This window comes from Amphibalanus amphitrite, unplaced genomic scaffold (genome assembly GCF_019059575.1).
Source record: "Amphibalanus amphitrite isolate SeventyFive unplaced genomic scaffold, NRLGWU_Aamphi_draft 000003F_arrow, whole genome shotgun sequence".
NCBI classification, from domain to species: Eukaryota; Metazoa; Arthropoda; class Thecostraca; order Balanomorpha; family Balanidae; genus Amphibalanus; species Amphibalanus amphitrite.
Window position 1 is genome coordinate 1,509,334 of NW_024881500.1, and position 18,099 is coordinate 1,527,432.

At 45.7% G+C, this 18,099-nt stretch overlaps 1 protein-coding gene across 2 annotated transcripts; it reads left to right on the forward strand.

Moving 5' to 3' along the window:
• Positions 1–8,465: 8,465 nt before the first annotated feature.
• LOC122366150 (BET1 homolog) lies at positions 8,466–17,023 on the forward strand. Of its 2 annotated transcripts, none has more exons than XM_043338162.1 (5): positions 8,466–8,692; positions 10,124–10,174; positions 13,094–13,185; positions 14,036–14,092; positions 16,508–17,023. In XM_043338162.1, exons 2-5 carry the CDS (start codon positions 10,153–10,155, stop codon positions 16,661–16,663), a joined length of 327 nt encoding a protein of 108 aa, XP_043194097.1. In that variant the 5' UTR covers positions 8,466–8,692; positions 10,124–10,152; the 3' UTR covers positions 16,664–17,023. The 2 variants fall into 2 exon arrangements, with proteins under 2 accessions (XP_043194097.1, XP_043194007.1); XM_043338072.1 differs by having other exon boundaries at positions 8,505–8,645.
• Positions 17,024–18,099: the final 1,076 nt, after the last annotated feature.

Genomic DNA, 18,099 nt, shown 5'->3' on the forward strand with positions numbered 1-18,099 from the left:
CGCCCTTCTGCTGGTCGGCACCCTCATAATTATTGGCGCCCTCCCACCTATTGCGCCCTCGTGAAATTTTGATGGCCGCCCTCCTCCCTTTTGGCAACCTCTTGTTGAGTGCCACCCTTCTAGACATTGGCGCCCTGGCCTACCTATTGGTTCCCTAGTCCCCCCCTGTTGAATGTTAATCGGGAGCCTTCTACCTATTGCCGCCCTCGTGTTAATCGCCGCCCTCCTAACCACTCGCGCCTTCTTGTTGATCACCGCCCTCCTATCCACTGGCACTTTCCTGTTAAATTGACGCCCTCCTCACAGGTCCCCTCCCGTTCAATGTCATCCTCTTGGGCAAAAGCACCCTCCTCACCATTGCCATCCTCCTGTTGATCGTCACCCTTCCACTCATTGGCGACTTCCTGTTGATGACCGCCCTCCTACCCATTGGCGACCTCTTGTTGATCGCTTCCTTCCTATCTATTGGTGTTCTCCTGTTCCTTGCCGCCCGTTCACCTGGTGGCACCCTCCTGTTGATTGTTGATCGTGGCCCTCCTACCTATTGGCGCCATCCTGTTGATCGCCGCCCTTCTACCCATTGGCGCCCTCCTGCTGCTCGCCACCCTCCTACCTATCGGTGCCCTCCTGTCGAAACTCAGGATGTTGGTCGGGGCTCTCCTACCTATTAGCGCCTCCTGTCGATCGCAGTCCGCCTCATGTCGAAACTCAGGATGTTGGTCGGGGCTCTCCTATATACCTATTAGCGCCTCCTGTCGATCGCAGCCCGCCTCCTGTCGAAACTCAGGATGTTGGTCGGGGCTCTCCTACCTATTAGTGACCTCCTGTCGATCGCAGCCCTTCTACCTATTGGCGACCTCGGTTGATCGCTGCCCTCCTATCATTTATCTACTCCTTTGGCATGTTTCCCAACTTAGCAGTTCTCTTGCACATATTTGATGTCTTTCCTGTGAAAACTGCCACAAATAAACGTGCATTCACTATTCAGCATAATGAATGAAGTTTACCAAAACTGTAGGTATACGCTCTACCATGCATAAAACACGTCTTTGGTCTTAACGTATTGATCTTGTTTTATGTGCATCATGACATCTATAATGGATCACGATTAAGTATTGTCAACAGGTTCGGCCGCAACAGCAGGCTAGGCATCTGAAGTTTCGGTGATTGAAGCTGGTTATTTAGGTACTCAACACTGTATGCATCTGTGAGAAGGTCATGAGGGCTGCTCGAGGTAATTTGGATAAGTCCGAGGAGGCTAATCGATCTCATGAGGAACAGTACTGCTATGGTTTATCTTTCTGTTGCTGCCGCCTTCTCGTTGTGCACTTGTGTTTACGCACCTTGCGCTCCGGTATAAATCCGATATGGTGGTCTAGTGTGCATGCCACCGCCAATAAACTTTTCTACATCGTCACTCATGGGCGAAGCTTCCTATACAGTTTGTGTGGCACCGGCCCCACTAAACCTTAGGCATTTTTACGGTACACCCTCAAATTTGGTAAAAGAGCGAGAAGAGCTTTAAACAGTGAGCACGTAAAAGATGTGCCTAAAAAGCGGAAGAAAAGGTTGTTTTCAAAAATTTCGCGCGCCTTCGGTGCGTACTTCAACAACACTTCTTTAGTAGGAACTTAGTATAGTACCTATGCCAATCACTTGCAACCTTTTCGTCACGTGTGAGATTAACCTGCGCCAGGACGTTTCTTCAGACATGCGGTAAAAAAAAAATCAGAAAAGGTGTCACTACGCTACGCGTCAGCGGCCGCCCGCTGACGTGCCGGGCGGCCGGCTGCCGCTGCTGTGGCGAAGAGGAGGCAGACACGCCGGCACACATCCTGCTACGCTGCCCGGCACTGATGCGACTACGCCTACGACATCTAGGCAACATACACCCGAGCGAGGAGGAGGTCCGAGGCAGCGGCGTGGTGGCGGCCCTGGGGGCCGCCAGGTACCTCCAGAGCCGAGAGGCTACGTAGCGACCGCTGCGTGGGGAAAAAACAACAACAACAACAACAGCTTCCGTTTTTTTCCCTGTTGGGGGAGGGAACTGGGTGAGCGAAAGGGACACACCTTTCGGTAAGTTGCTCTTACACGTGCTCTATAAAATGCAAACCATACCTAGCAAGGGCGGATCCAGGGGGGGCCAAAGGGGCCATGACCCCCCTTTGGCTCTGAAAGGGGGGGCCAACATATCTTTTGGCCCCCCTTTCATCCGTGCTGTTTCTCACAGCCGGCTAATTTTTCAGAATTATTTTCACCATTTCCATCGACGCTAAGGCCGAACATTAACTTTTTTGTTATTAATATGAACAGGGATTTACGCACGAACATTTTTTTGGCGTGCTGGCAACCGGCTTATGCAGCACACTGCACAGACAGCTTGATTTTCGACTATGCCCGTTTGGCTGTAACTGTAAGGCGCCGAGGTTGGCCGCCGAATTCTATCTGTCTATGTCCTGCTGGAAGGTAGCCCAAAGATCCTCGCTCGGGATTAGGGTCCGGATGGTAGCCGGTTATTTCTTCAGAACTCCGGCAGGCTCGATTGACACAACCACCTGGACCATGGTAGAGCAATGAGCTTGGCGCGCCGTCCTCCATGAAAATGCATGTTGACCTTCCATCGACCGTCGAGGATATGCGTCGACTCAGAACTGAGCCGCTGGAGGCTATTGGACCGTGCAATCTTTCCCAAAATCTTTTTCCAAAATCTTTATCCCTTAGGGGTAGAAACGATTAGAAACCGGATAAGTGTTGCCCTAGGTAGAGGACAAAACTTTTGCCGGACCCTGCATAAAACCACCTTGCAGTTTCCCTCCAATCGGCTTTGATCCAGCGGAAATAGTCACGCATTAACCTCTCTCCTTAACCCGCGCCAGGCCGGTCCTCGGTGCCAACCGCTCCGGGCCGGTGGGTGTCTGAACACCCCCTCTCCTTCTAACTCGGCTCCTGGGCCACGTAGCGACACGCGGCAAGCGGCATTCGAAAGACCTTCGAAAATCAAGACGAAAGCAGTCATTTTTTAAGTCTGGTCAGAGGTCTGGTCACCAGAGAACATCAAAAGAAAAATATTGCCTATGTATGTCAACACATTTCGAAACTCCGGCGCATAACTCAAGAACTAATAGAGCTGCTGCAGCGCCGCAGAGAAACGCATTCGATAGCCCTTTCAACGCTTTTTCTAAAGACAGTGCTCAGATTTGACCTCAGGTCAACGGTTTAGCCGCCAGAGGCAAAATTGAAAATAGCTGCTTTTACGAACAATGTTTTTGTTTAATCACTTTTGAGTCTTTGACTCATGAAACGTCGAGATCTCTCGTCGAGATGGCTCGAATGAACTATAATTTGGATCTAAAAAAATATTTTGAAAATTTAGGTCAGTGACATGATCGGGAAAGGTCATTTTGCATATCAGTAGATCCGTATTGTCGACCTGAACACATCGAATGTGTTTTCATTCCTCTAGCATGTCTCCATAAAAAGTTATTGTCAAAAACTGCTGGGGGCCTTTGATGACCTAAGATGACCCCAGGGAAATGGAGGGGTCATGGTTGCAACTTGCAATTTTTCGATTTAGCTGTCTATTTTAACTGTAACCCGATGTTTGAGTGTTTGGAATGACGTTCGTCCAAAAGAGCCGCCTTTCGATTTTCTCCTATTTACTCAAAAAGGAGAGGGCGCAAAATTGACCTGACCGTAAGTCACCGATATCAAAACTCCGAGATAAACATTTTATAGGTACATACTGCTACTCGTACCAGCCGCTGAAAGTTTCAAGGCAATCATTCAGTCCGTGTAGCTATGACGAACATTCAAGTTTTTCTGAGGTGAGGTTTCTTGAAGTGACGTAGTGACTGGACCTTTTTTAGCGACCTGGGTCTGAAATGTTCATTACATGTGCGGAAGGAAAGGATGCATTGACAGGTGTGCCAAATACGGCCGCCGTTTTTTTTAGATATCCGCAAAAGACCGCAATGGGGTGTCCGAACACCTCCCCTGCCCATAGGCGGTCCCAGGGGGGGCCACGGGGGCCATGGCCCCCCTTTGGTGCTGAAAGGTGGGGCCATACCATCTTTTGGCCCCACCTTTCACATCGAGCAAAAGTCCTAGAATAGCTTTTTGTATGTTTCATTTTCTCTCTTGCGCCATCAAAGGACGTAAATTTCACTCATGAGTGGGCTCAGTTTCGCATTCTGTCAATTTGGCGGTCAGCGTCGCTGGCACCGGTTCACGAGTTATGGCCGGATCTTATATGGAATATCAGCGTGGGTTTACTTGAGGCTCTCGTAGGCCCAGCAATGGCTGGCATGAGACCCTCTTCGCCAGTGGCGGGTGGGCCCCGCCAAATGAGCATGGCTCTACGACACATAAGACCTCATGGGTTGGTGCTGTGCACCTCAGAAGCCCGGTGGTGACGCCGTATGCCGGCTCGGTTTCTTACGGATTAGCGTCGGACCTCCGGGGCCTGCATAGAGTTTGCATGAGCTAGTATGTAACCTCAGAGGCCTGTATGTAATGTGTACTTGCAGTGGCGGTCGCTGGGGGGGGGGGGGGGGCATCAGGGCCATACCCCCCAAGGCACATAAAGGGGGCCATCATATTATTTGCCCCCCCCCCCCTCAAGCAACCGATGGGCCCCCATAGGTGTATGGGGCCCTGGCCCTGATTCGATCGTCACGAGGCTAAAAAAACACGCCCAGCTATTAATATAGCTCCCACACCGGTCTTTGAGCGTCCTACACTGACCTCTGAGGGAACTTCAGTGGCGGTCAAGCGCCCACGTTGACCGCTAATAGCCCACTTCGACCTCTGAGGCCCCATATCTGGCCTATGAGGGCCCCTAACCGGCCTCAGGGGCCCCAACCGGCGTCTGAGGGTCTCACACCGGTCTCCAATGGCCTTGTTGCTATCTTTGCTGTCCCAAGACGAACATTTAGGTGCCAATGAGAGCCCCGCACTGGCTGCTGAAGACCCGATGCCGGCCTCTCAGGGCCTGCATTGGCCTCTGAGGAGGGCCCATCTTGGCCTTTGAGGGCCCTCTGCTGGCCTCTGGGGTCCAACGACGGCTCATGCCGGTCTTTTAGGGCCCCACGCTGACCTCTGAGGGCCCCATGTTGGCCTGTAATGAGTAAGGACCCACATTAGCCTCTGAGAGCCCAACTCGGTCTCTGATGGTCTCAAACTACTGGCCTTTGCAGTCTGCAGGCCCTGTACTGGTCTCTGAGGGCCCTAAACTGGCCTCTAAGTGAAAACATACATGGGTGGGCTTCTGAAGATCACAGGGCCGTCACGCAGACTCCTGCACAGCCTTACGCTGGTCCTGATTGAGATTACTTTACGTCCTGATGGTCCCGCGCAGATTCCCTCATATTTCGACGTCGGGGCCCCATGAGCCGGTGTGTGGGGCTGGCAGAGACTGATGAAGTCCTTAGGGCTCAGGGCCAGTCTTTTTAGCAGTAGGACTATAAGACAGGTTGAGTGAGCCCCAATAGAGCCGTTGCGAAGCCCCGCACGAGTCGCGCGCGGCCTTCAGATGCCAATTTTGAAAACCAGGAACCTGTGGGGCCGGGGGTCTCCAGAGGTCGGTGTACCTACTTTCTCCCGCCGCCACACAACTATATGGGTAAATGTCATGGTTTGAAAATGCTCTCTGGGTTTCACATGCTTGTTCAAAGCAAGAGGTATCTGTACTTTTCCGAATTGTTTTATAGTGGTAAGGTCATGAATCCGCGTGCCCGACCTTCCAGTATATGCTACACCGATCCGGCGCCATGGTGCAGTGGCCCGACCGGTGGAAACACCGTGGGACGGGAAATGGAACTGGTGATTTTGCCTTAACCCGCGCGGGGCTGGGGTCTCCAGCCGAACGCGCGGGGCTGGGGGGGGGGGGGTAAATTTTACCCCCCCCCCCCCTTCCCTGTTATCTCCCGAACTAATGGTCCGATTTGGAAAATTCAAACGCCAATCGAAAGCTCTCATCACGAACAACTAAAAACATGTACTTAATTTAAAGTTTGAGGTCAAGGTCAAGGTCAGGTCAAGGGTACAAATTGCAAGTTTCTACAGTATCGGCCTTGCACCGTAGTTGCCGAAGAATGGAGTCATGGACTGAGACTGATCGCCCAAAACGTGTTCTTAGGCTACCAAGACAATATTCGTTGCATACAATATCATTCAGAGGTCAAGGTCAAGGTCAGGTCAGGTCAGGTCATGTCACCAAAAAACAAAATATAGAATAGGGCATGTGCCACACATGTTTTATGGGTCATTTTACTCATAGAATTCAATAGGCACACTCAATAAGTGATATGGACCACCTCTGGATGAATTTCAGGTCGAGGTCAGGTCAAGGTCAGGTCAAGTGAGGTCAAATTTTGAAGTTGGTTGTTAAGGCCTAAAAAGGTGTCTATCTGATGCAGTTTTTCACGGCGAATCGAATGGTGCTATTCTTGTTTCCGTACGAGGTCTAGAACTTCCAAAAAAGTCATTTTTCAAAAAATTTGTGTGTCGTGACGTCATAAAATTTTGAATAACTCCCACATTTTTGAACCGATTCTTCTAAAATTTGGTATGTAGGTGCACATAGACCACTTCTCTGACATATATTCCGTTTTTTTTGATAGACTCAAAATTTTGGATTTTATAATCATTTTCCCAAAAAAGTCAGTCTTTTGAAAAAATTTAGGCCAAAATCCAAAATTTTCAAAAAACCGAGATAGCCATTTGATAGACAAAATAAAATTACGTATATTCTTTTTTGTTACGTCTTGATTCCTTTAAAAATGAAGATGTTAGCGGCGTTTGAACTTTTGCCGTTTTTGAGGCGACAATGGCGAGCATGACGTCACTAAAACGTCAATTTCTCAAAAATTTTCCGACGGATTTCGCTCAAATTTTCAGGGAACGTGTCAAATTGATGTAAGAAAAGGTACTGAAAGTTTGGCGGCGCTGCGCGCCGCCGTTTTTTAAGATATCGCAAAAATTCGCGAGGGGGGTAAAATTTACCCCCCCAGCCCCGCGCGGGTTAAATTGAGCTTAAAGATTTCACGCAAGAATGAGGTGGATGAAGCATAAGTAATGCCAACTTTTTCGGCGCCTCTTGGACGTAAAAAATTAGCCGATCACACCCCCCTCCCCCCCCCCCCCCGGTGACGGATAAATGTTATGTCCCGCGAGTGTGACTTTGGCCCCCCCCCCCCTTTTGCTAGCGGCTGCGACCGCCAGTGCCCAGCCCCGGCGTGGGTTAAAAAAGGCGCTACTTGATGTTCGGTTGGGCAGAGCCTAGGATGATGTCACAGATTGGTGTTTACTGTTTGCACGGGCGCAGCCAGGTTGGTCCTCCCTCCCCCTTCCCCCGGCCTTGATGGTCAGTGATACGTGATTTTTTTAAAGAAATTTATTTTGTCAGCTTTACAAAATAAAGTGGCCGAAATCCGGGGATAGAATAGGATTTGGGGGTAGATTAGGTTCTGCGGGCCCTATCCTAGCGAAAAACCTACTCAATGGGCCGATTTGGCCCCTCCTTTCAGCTGATCCTGGATCCGCCCTTGTCCCCTAGTCGCTAAAAGCCAGGTCACCAGACAATGTCGAGTGACCTAACTTTAAAAAAACTTTTATGCATAGTCACTTAAGCTGAGCGGGTGACTTGACCTTTTGTGACCTGGAGCAAAAACAAAATACACACGATGCGAAATCAATGCAGCATAACCTATACCTACCAAGGCACGCAAAAACTGGTGGCGTAGTAAAAAAGCCTCCCCCCGTCCGCTGAGCAATCGTTAAGAAATTTAATCTCCCGACCATATGGCGCCCTCCTTGGGTGAGGTGGCGCCCTCCAAACCCTTGCCCCCCCCCCCCCCACTTCGCGATTTTCTAAATACGCCGCTGTGCATGGGTGCAGAAATCCAGCCATCAGCTGTTGGCAGTTGGCACCACCCGTTAGGTAGGAAACACGCTGGGCTAGGCTAGACATCAGTAGCGGCGGAACACCTTCAATTAAAGGGGGGCACTGCCGACTTTTAGTCCCATTCTTTCCATGCAACGCCCATTGGGCCAATGTTAAAATGCCAAAATCAAAGGGGGCACGGTGCCCCGGTGCCCTCCCCGTTCCGCCGTCTATGCTAGAAGTAGACATACAATACATAGAATCCGCAAGTCCTCACAGTGCTAAGTCCACATTGGTGACACAGCGTTTTAGATTTATTCAGCGGTGGCTTTATTAACCGGGGTCAGTTATGTTTCTATGGAGAAATCCGTGAACAGCTGAAGTGGCCACAATAAGCGGCTGAATTTATTATCCGGGGATTTATTAACCGGATTCTACTGTAGTCCTGGGCCAGGCCCTGGGCTAGGCCTTGAGCTAGGCATAACATCATTTTGCAGTCTAGGCGAATATCAAAAGTGCTTCCATATAATCAGCTGACGAACTGGCTAAGATTTAGCCATATCCTGCGCAGTAGTTTCAAAATATTGACACGTCGCTGTTCACCTGCTGGATTTAGTGACATTATGCTGCTGATACTGCTATTGCTCACTGCTGTTTAGAATTGTTTGCGCATTCTAAGCAGCACGCACCTGGAAACCAGAACACCGTCAAGTCCGTTTTCAAGCGTTTTCGAGGGCATGCCGTGTACTTTTGTTTGCAATAGGTAGGTCGAGATCGAGACTCAAAATTTGCTGTAATTTCTTCCGATCGGTGAGTACCATGGCGTGGTGGTTGGTTACTTCTTACATCAATTGAACTTTATTAAGGTTAGACCCAGGGCTAGGGAATAAGGTTTTTGGGGGTTCCCCAGCACCCGCTGAAATTGGGAAGCACATTTCTGGTCTAGGGGTAAGGTCTTGATTCAGCCAAGGCCCTAAATACAATTCAGCCATCCAGGTTCAATGGTATATGTCATGTCTAGGTCCTAACTACAATTGTGACGCTGTTGATACGAATATGAAACAGCAAAAATTTTAGGTTTTAGGTTAGGTTAGGTTGTAGGTTTGTAGGTTTTAGGTTGTAGGTAGGTAGGTTTGTAGGTTAGATTAGGTTAGGGTAGGTTTGTAGGTTGTAGGTTGGTAGGTTGTAGGTAAGTAGGTAAGGTTAGGTCAGGTTTGATTATGTTTTTTTCTTTTATTTGCGAGACATATGAGTATCATTTTTGGATTCAGGATGTCAAATAATGTAAAAATATGAAAAATTTATCAATGAAATCTTCTTAGGACTTAAACTTGACATTTACCAGTTCAATTCCTGAACAATGCACATGGCATTGCCGCTGCCTTGCCGCTTAACATGTTTTTAAATATACTTTTATAAGCTGACGTTCGATGTCTTTAGGTCGACAAAGATTCTACACTGGCCAATCCCGTTCAAGGTCAGTGGGGGCTTCGGCTGCTGTTATGGAATGTCATTGGCCGGACGACATAGAATCTTTGTCGTCCGAGAGACATCGAATGCGGGGAAAGTCTCCAGTGAGCACTGCAGTGCATCATTTTTTAGATTATGTGTGCCAACTGCCAACACAACTGTTCAGCACAGCCTAAGGGCCCGCTTAGCTCCATGCCAATTCTGCACCACAGTCACACCATGATAAATCGGCACAGCCCTGCATCAGTGGACTGCCTGAGCACCGGCAAGATCTTGGCAAGATAACCATATAACCATTGTAACAGATACTTCGCAGTCTTCAGACCGCAAAGTACCTATCTGTACAATGGCTGATGCATTTCCATTTGTCACAGTTGGGAAGGGTAGCAACTGTTCAGGCCCCATGGCAGGGCCACTACCACATCTCAAGAAGGGTTGGACCGACTGTGCTGAAATTTTGTACATGGCTATGGATTGCTCATTCACATGCCTTGCCTGCACAATACAGTTAGGTCTTTGCATTGTCCTTGTGTACATACATGGTTCACTAGTCACTTACTGAGGTCTTAGTGGGTTGACAAATGCCAGCTAAATTTGTAACACTCTTCAGTCTGCACCCTTATGTGAATGTTGATAAAGCGGAACCCACAACATGAACTGGTGTAGTCACATGGAACAACCTAGTCTCAGCTTGGAAGGTTGATGCCTTTGCTGTCAATTGAGACAATTTCAAAACGTTATCACTCACATTTGTGTTACTTTCATTTTCAGGTGTATTTTCAGGTGTACAAATAATCATCATGAGGCGGCCAAACTTTCCAGGTAAGAATGTGAAACATTAAGCTAACCACTGATAAGTGCAAGTAGTTAGCTTATGCTTATTGATAAGCTTAGCTTACCACAGAGAATAAGCTTGCCTACAATAGGCATAGGAACTGCCTTAACATTATCATAAAAGTAGCAAAGAAAAATTATTTCCAAAATCAATTTCAAGAAAATAAATCTAACTCCAAGAAAATGTGGGAGCTTCTGAAAAAATGTGCCATGGGAGGATGCAGCAGGCAGTCCTTGCCCAGTAGCTTTGTCAATGAAAATGGTACACAACTGGATGATGAAAATGACATAGCTGCTTCATTTAACAAATATTTCATTTCAATATGTGAAAAACTGAAAAATGAAATTCCTCCAAGCAACACTGACCCTTTAAGTTATATAATAAGTGATCATGCTGAGCATATATCCAAATTTGAGCCTACTAATTCAGCTGAGCTAAACTCGATCATCAAAGCCATGAAAAATGTTGGCTCAGGTATAGATGGTATAAATGCAAAGATATTCAAGTCTACCTACTCTACAATAATACCTGAACTTGTGCACTTGGTTAATCTCTGCTTGGAAAAAGGTATCTTCCCAGAAAACATGAAAATTGCAGTTGTCAAACCTATTTACAAAGCTGGCAACAAAAGCAGCATGTGTAACTATAGACCAATAAGTATTTTGCCTTATATCTCAAAACTTGTTGAAAAGATAATTCACAAAAGACTCATGGAATATCTCCTGCAACATAATATATTGTCTGCTAGCCAATTTGGCTTTCAAAAGTCACTTTCAACATACGAGTATATGCCCATACTTCTCCTGCAGGATACAATAATGAAAGTATTTGAAAAAGGCAACATTGCCATAGCTCTGTACATCGATTTAAAAAAAGCATTTGATACTGTAGATCATGACATACTAATAAGAAAATGTAGCAAATATGGCATTGTTGAGCAAGCACTTAGCCTGATAGAATCTTACCTTACTAATAGAAAACAATGCGTAGAATATAACAGTGCAAGATCTTCAATAGAAAATGTAAACATTGGTGTACCCCAGGGCTCCATTCTTGGTCCTTTGCTTTTCTTACTTTATGTAAATGATCTTCCAAATATTTGTAAAACAGCACAATGTTTACTGTATGCAGATGATACAGTCTTCATTTTTGAAGGTGGAACAGCGTTCCAGCTTCAAAATATGATTGACGTTGAATTGCCCATTATATGCACGTGGTTGCAAGCAAATAAACTTAGCCTCAACACAAAGAAAACAGTGTATCAAATCTACAATAATACACTCAATCCAGCAGAACTTAATGTAACATTATATGGTGATCCTATTGAGGCTGTTCAATCAGTCAAGTACTTAGGAATGATTATAGATCCGAACCTTAAATGGAATCTCCATATTGACCACTTAACAACAGTTATCAGTCGTAACATTGGGGTAATGAGCAGAGCAAAATTTTTCCTTGATAATCATTTGCTAACTCTTTTGTACAATTCACTGGTCTTACCATATATCAATTATTGTTGTGTGGTATGGGGATTCACATTTCCTTCTTACTTAAACAAAATTGAGTTGCTTCAGAAGCGAGCCATTCGTATTATTACTCATCAACATCGTTTAGCACACACAGAGGAAATTTTCAAAAGCCTTAAGCTTCTCAAAGTTCATAATATAGCAAAACAGCAGGCTATTATCTTAATGCACAGAAAACTTTCTTTTTCTCTCCCATCATCTGTTGGTGGATTATTTACCCTTAGTGACCCTAGCGATTCAAGGACCAGAAATCGTCAACAGTTCATTGAACCATTTATAAAAAGATTATACTGCACTCGTAATGTAACATGGCTTGGGCCTCGCATCTGGAATAAAATTATGGCAACTCAATTTAACGCTCAATGCATTATCAACATGTCTAAATTGCAAGTAAAGAAAATAAGTAAGGAGTATTTCCTAGAACACCCTGTGTAGCTTTTGTTTACATAAGTTCAATAATCAATAGTAAAATATGCAAATAAATAAGGTACTTTCAAATAGAATAATATGCATGCTTTGTATCACGTTGTAGTTTTTTATTCAACTCCTCCAAACACCTACTCGTATAGCGTAGCCTGTCAGCCACAGTGACTGTGGCTTACACCGAACCCACCCTTACGGCGTTGTGACCGGTGACCCCGACCAGCAACAAGCTCTGCTTAGCTGGAAGGGTTCATCCGGTCACACATGACCTTTTGCAGAATACTGACCAGAACCTGTGCTTTGTGTGTATGTATGTGTCCCTTTACTAACCCTGAATGAGTGTTCTTTTACATCATAAAACATGGTATTGTAAGTAGTGATTTAGTCTCCCGCTGCTTTCAGCGGGGACATCTTTTGCCGTTTTTTTTTCTTCTAACTAACCATACTTCCTCTTACCGACTAGTTGCTTATTTTGAGTTGTTTTCCGTACAAATACAAATACAAATACAAATACAAATACAAATACAAATTCCGTTTCTTAGCAGGGAGTGCCGCGACTTTGCCATTTTTATGTTTTCTCTGGTGGTAAAGTAAGGTTCTGTGAGTCGCTGGGCTGAGGGAGGGGGCACTCCTGGTCACCTATTAATGGGTGGCGGTGTAGTTAGAAAAAAAAAAATGCTCGTAATATGCCTATATACCTAATTGTCAAGGTCCTGAAATGTTACATGCTAGAAGCAGGGGATTTCAATTGGAGAAAAAACTTTCTTATTTTTCCAGGATCCTTTGGAAATGTTTTAGTAATGTTTTCTTGCCAGTGCATGTGCCAGTCGTTTGGTAATCTCAAAAATAGCAATCATCGTCGTCTTCTGCCTTCTAGACAGTAATGTTATGATATTTTGATCCCTTTCGATCTTTGTGCGTTCGATCACAACTCTTTTCCACGCTGTTCTGATTCAGCGGACCAGCCACTCCGTGGTGGCGCGGCAGTAGAAGAGGAAAACGACCTTCTGGAGAGTGAACTCAAAGGGAAGGTGTCTGCTCTCAAGTCTGTAAGTTGCAAGATTCCAGGGCGTAAAGTAATATAATGCTAGTGACGCATCATATTGTGAACACACACACCATGACACTTGCCTGTCTCGGTCAGCGTAAGAAGGTACACACTACACACGTTTCCCAACTCAGTCCCTGGCCCATATCTCAGCTACCTTCATCTTGTGGAAGGAATGAGAGGTCAAAAAGACCTTCCGTTTACCTAAAAGTTAGATAAAACTACGATCCGATCAACAGCTGTCAACGTTTAACTATAATTTGATGCGTCTCAGTGAGACTAACTTTTCGACGCCATCTGCGGTGTTCTGCTTATGTTCCATCAGAGTTGCTGCAAAAATGGTGGATGACTTCATATGGTCTGATCAGTGGTGATTGCCAATGGAGAGAGATGTCATAATGTTCATGTGTCATGATTCTGAAAAAATGTAGTTATTGCACTTATGCTCAAAGCAAGAGCTACGTACACCTTTTTACATGTTTTGTGGTGGCGTGGTTATTGATCAGTTACCTAACCTCAGGTGGCTGGTTAACAAATTCGAAATTCATGAATTAACTAGTCACCTTATGAATGTTGTAAATCTGAAACTAAGAAAACAAGTGTAGGGTTGACACAATCGCAAACATTGTTACATAACTTACCAAGTGACCTAATCTCAAGTGGTCGTACGTCAAAAAGTTATCACGGGATACATTTTGACGATGCCAAATGTTTAGTGTCTGCTTCCCTTTGTCGCCAGGGATAAAAAAGAATCTTTAGCAGATAATGAAATGAATGACTTGTCGATGTGAGGGACAAATGCTTTATTTTTATCCCGGTGTCCACCTAACGTACTTGTCGCTATTTTTCAGCTCACGATTGATATTGGGCATGAAGTTCGGTATCAAAATAAGATGCTCAACGAAATGGTAAGTTGTGGTCGCACCTTTCTGGATTGTTTTTGCATGAGCGCTTAGTGATCCTGCCGTTTGACGTTTGAGTTTCCCTAAATCCCAACAGACAAACGATAAATGAATTTATTTTTGCCTCGAGAGGAAAACCGATTAACAATGCGGCCTTTGGCAAACTTATATCTTTCATGTTAGCCCGTAGATGTAAATAAAGGTAAATATCGAGCAAGTGGGGAATTCGAATCCGTGTGGAACTGTGGACGATGCGTATTCTCCGGAGCAAGGGTTATTTTGACGAGTCTTTTGTTTCGATGTGCGTTCACAACGCAAAATCATAGCTAAAACACAATCCATTCATAATCAAATGGATTGATGCATTGCTCAGGTAGTGGCTCAATTCATTCATTTATCCCGACTTGCTCATTGTAAGGCATTGAAAGATATTTTACTTTTTACTGGGCTTTTCCCATTGTATGTATTTACGATCGTGGGCGACCCACACATGGCGTGGCGGATTTTTATCCAAACAATATACAGGCTTGAAAGTGATGTCATGATGTCATGGTGCCCAGCTCATCTTGACGCATTGGGCGATGAGCAGCAAAATGTAGTAGGTAGTAGTAATGACCTTAAGGTATTATCAGGGTTTTTCCCAAAATTTCGAAGTTGTTGAGTGTAACCTGAATGTAGAAGAGAGTGAGTGGCTGATACCCCAATCCAAAACCATCCATCCCAGAATTGCCTTAATTTCAAATGATAGCCCTCCAAAGCTCGTCTGTCTGCCATCCAATAGCTCCTAGCGACGAGATTAGGGCGCTTGAATAATTTATCCATGAACCCATGGGCCTAACACAAGCCAGATAGTTTCTCGAGACATTGACGATGCCAGGCTAAGCGGCGCTATGCCAGCCTTATGGGACAATGATCCTTCAACATTAGATATCGAACAAAATCGAGACTTTGTCTCTCTTTTAAAAAAAGGTTGCAGCACGTAACGGCAGTCAGCCCGTTACCCGTGCCCAGATCGCGTGGCCGTTAATCTTGATTCGAATCCTCGAATAAATCGTTAGTTTAGCGTATTATTGCTTGCTTGAAGGTAATTTGGGTAAAGACCTGCGTGGCGCCAATCCGTGGACAACAAAATCGTGAGTGTACAGTTTTTGGATGTGGATAAACCACGGCCATGGATCCACGGCCAACCGACCTGGGCGCCGCTTCTTCGTTGTTCAACGAGATCGTGCTAGGTAAGGCTTATTTGAAATGATGATGCATGAAAATGAAATAGGCGAAAGATAGCAATAACTCTTTGTACAATACATTGTTCAAAATATGTCGTAAATGTTCACAAATTCAAACCCTATCTTTTGTCTCAAATGGGCCACGTTTGGAAATAGCTGAGTCAGAGGCCACTAGCTGCACTGCTGAGTAAGCATTATTTATTTGTATTATCACTATACTACAAATCAGGCAAGAGTGGCAATAAAAATGCTTGTAACTGGTACAATCAAGCACTCATATAGTTCGTATGCATATGATTAGAGTCAGCAGAACCTGAGGAATCCAACAATAGGAAAACAATTGATCACTTTCAGTTTTTCAAACCCTGATAATCCCTTTAAATGTCTTTGGATATACCTGGCATTCGATGCATATCTTTTAGAGGAATGCGATTGCTGCAAAAAAGTTATTTTTGCGGATACAAAACGAAAAAGAAATGTAGTGAGACATCTTCAAAAACCAACGCTCCTTATCAAGTCTCGTGGTTTTACGACTACCCTGTGGTCCAATCCTTCGGTATGTAAGAGAAATTCTTTCCTTGAGCTATTTGTTAAATTTTTTCACCTCCTCCTAGCTCTCACTCTTCATAGTTAACGAGCTCGGTGTTGTTTGTAGGATATTGCCAGCCTTAGTCGGAAACGCGCACAGTTTTTACCTTTGGTGTTATTTTGGCTTTCATACTTTTCTCCTCACCTTGGCAAAACATGGTTCAGTATCCACGAAAGAAGTGACTGCGTGCTCTCTAATGCGGTTTGCCGCTTCTCAACACCTTGCTCAATACCTATTCGATATTTCTTGCGGACGCCGGACAGGTATCCGCCTTCCCGTCTATATCTAGGCTGGCTTAGACTTTCCGTGCGCGTCCCAAGGATCGGTGAAGCCACGGAGCAGTTGAAAATGTCCGTTAAATTTGGCAAGTCTCGACGATGGTCTCGGTGTGTTTATTTCGTTTCAGTAATTCGCACGCGATACAGTAGAATCCGGTTAATAAATCCTCGGATAATAAATCCAGCCGTTTATTGTGGCCAATTCAGCTGTACACGGATTTGTTTATAGAAGCATAAGTGACCCCGGTTAAGAAAGCCACCGCTTGATAAATCCAAAGCGCCGTGTCACCAATGTGGATTTATTAAGCGGATTCTACTGTATTTTCAGGACGACGAATTCGACTCGACGGGCGGCCTGCTGGGAAATTCGATGAAACGAGTGATGAGGATGGCTCGCTCGGGGCACAACCGGTACCTCTTCTACCTGTTCCTCTTCTCGCTGTTCGTCTTCCTGGTCATCTGGCTGATCATCAGATCCAGATAACCCAGCTGTTGTGATCATGTGACGATCAAACTTTGGTGAAGAGAGACAGGCGTTGTGATGTTTTTTTTTTCATTGTGTGCTCGGTGTCGAAGCGATCACTGGCTTTACCATTGATATACATGTCGGCTATTCCATTTTGCGCGAAGTTATATAACTGGAATAGGTACCTAGGTATGTTTGGTCACTTCAATTGCTAATAGAAAATAGATAATGATGGACCGAGTGGTATATGCATGTTCCAAGCAAGATGCTTCATGGTATTGGCAGGTTGCTGGGATAGAATTACTTGCCAACATCAATATTTTATTGTCATCTCGATGGTCATGACATACACGAAAATATATATAGTTTTACATTGTACTTCTTATCCTTGCAGCGCCGAATTCTTCAAGCTTTGTCCACTGAGAACCATCTGTTTAGACGTAGGCCGTGCGGAGCGGCGTAATGCGTGTCGTGCGGCACAGTATGCTGCAGGCGCCAGACTCACAGAGCCATCTATGGAGGGATTTCAGCAACTACGGGTCGTGCGGCACAGTATGTTTCAGGCGCCAGACCCACAGAGCCATCTATGGAGAGTTTTCAGTAACTACGAGTCGTGCGGCACAGTATGCTGCAGGCGCCAGACTCACAGAGCCATCTATGGAGTTTTCAGCAACTACGTGTCGTGCGGCACAGTATGCTACAGGCGCCAGGCTCACAGAGCCATCTATGGGGAGTTTTCAGCAACTACGTGTCGTGCGGCACAGTATGCTACAGGCGCCAGGCATACAAAGCCATCTATGGAGAGTTTTCAGCAACTACGTGTCGTGCGGTACAGTATGCTACAGGCGCCAGGCATACAAAGCCATCTATGGAGAGTTTTTAGAAACTACGTGTCGTGCGACACAGTATGCTTCAGGCGCCAGACACACAGAGCCAAGAGCGTCCCGTGCGGCCGGCCACGTCGCAACGGGGAGGGGGAGGGGACCAGAGAGGCAGTTCCCTCTCTTCTCCCGACTTCAAACAGGACACCCTCAGATCGGTACAGTGTGGACTAGATTTTCGGGCCGGAAAATGGGGTGTGGGGTGGGTGTGGCAATTGTGTTAAATTTGTGGAAATATCGGCAATTAAATGAAAATGCTATTTGAAACTAAGCTGTAGCATTTTTGATGCTAGGTATGTAGGTTCGTAGGTATGATGCTAGATTATAGTGTTTGCACGGTAGTTGATTTAAGCATTTATGCTCAGGACCGCGGAGTCGGAGTCGGTCAGTCAATAGTTCTGGCCGGAATCGGATCGACATTGCCGAGCTTTAAAATCAAGTCATGCTTTCTGCCATTTTACGCTCGTTTCCTACCACTCGTATTAGGCTGATTCGATATGAATAACCAAGACAATCTGTCCAGCACGGTTTGGATGTTGTTTCCTGCCGTAGCTCTATCTTCCTGTGGCGGCC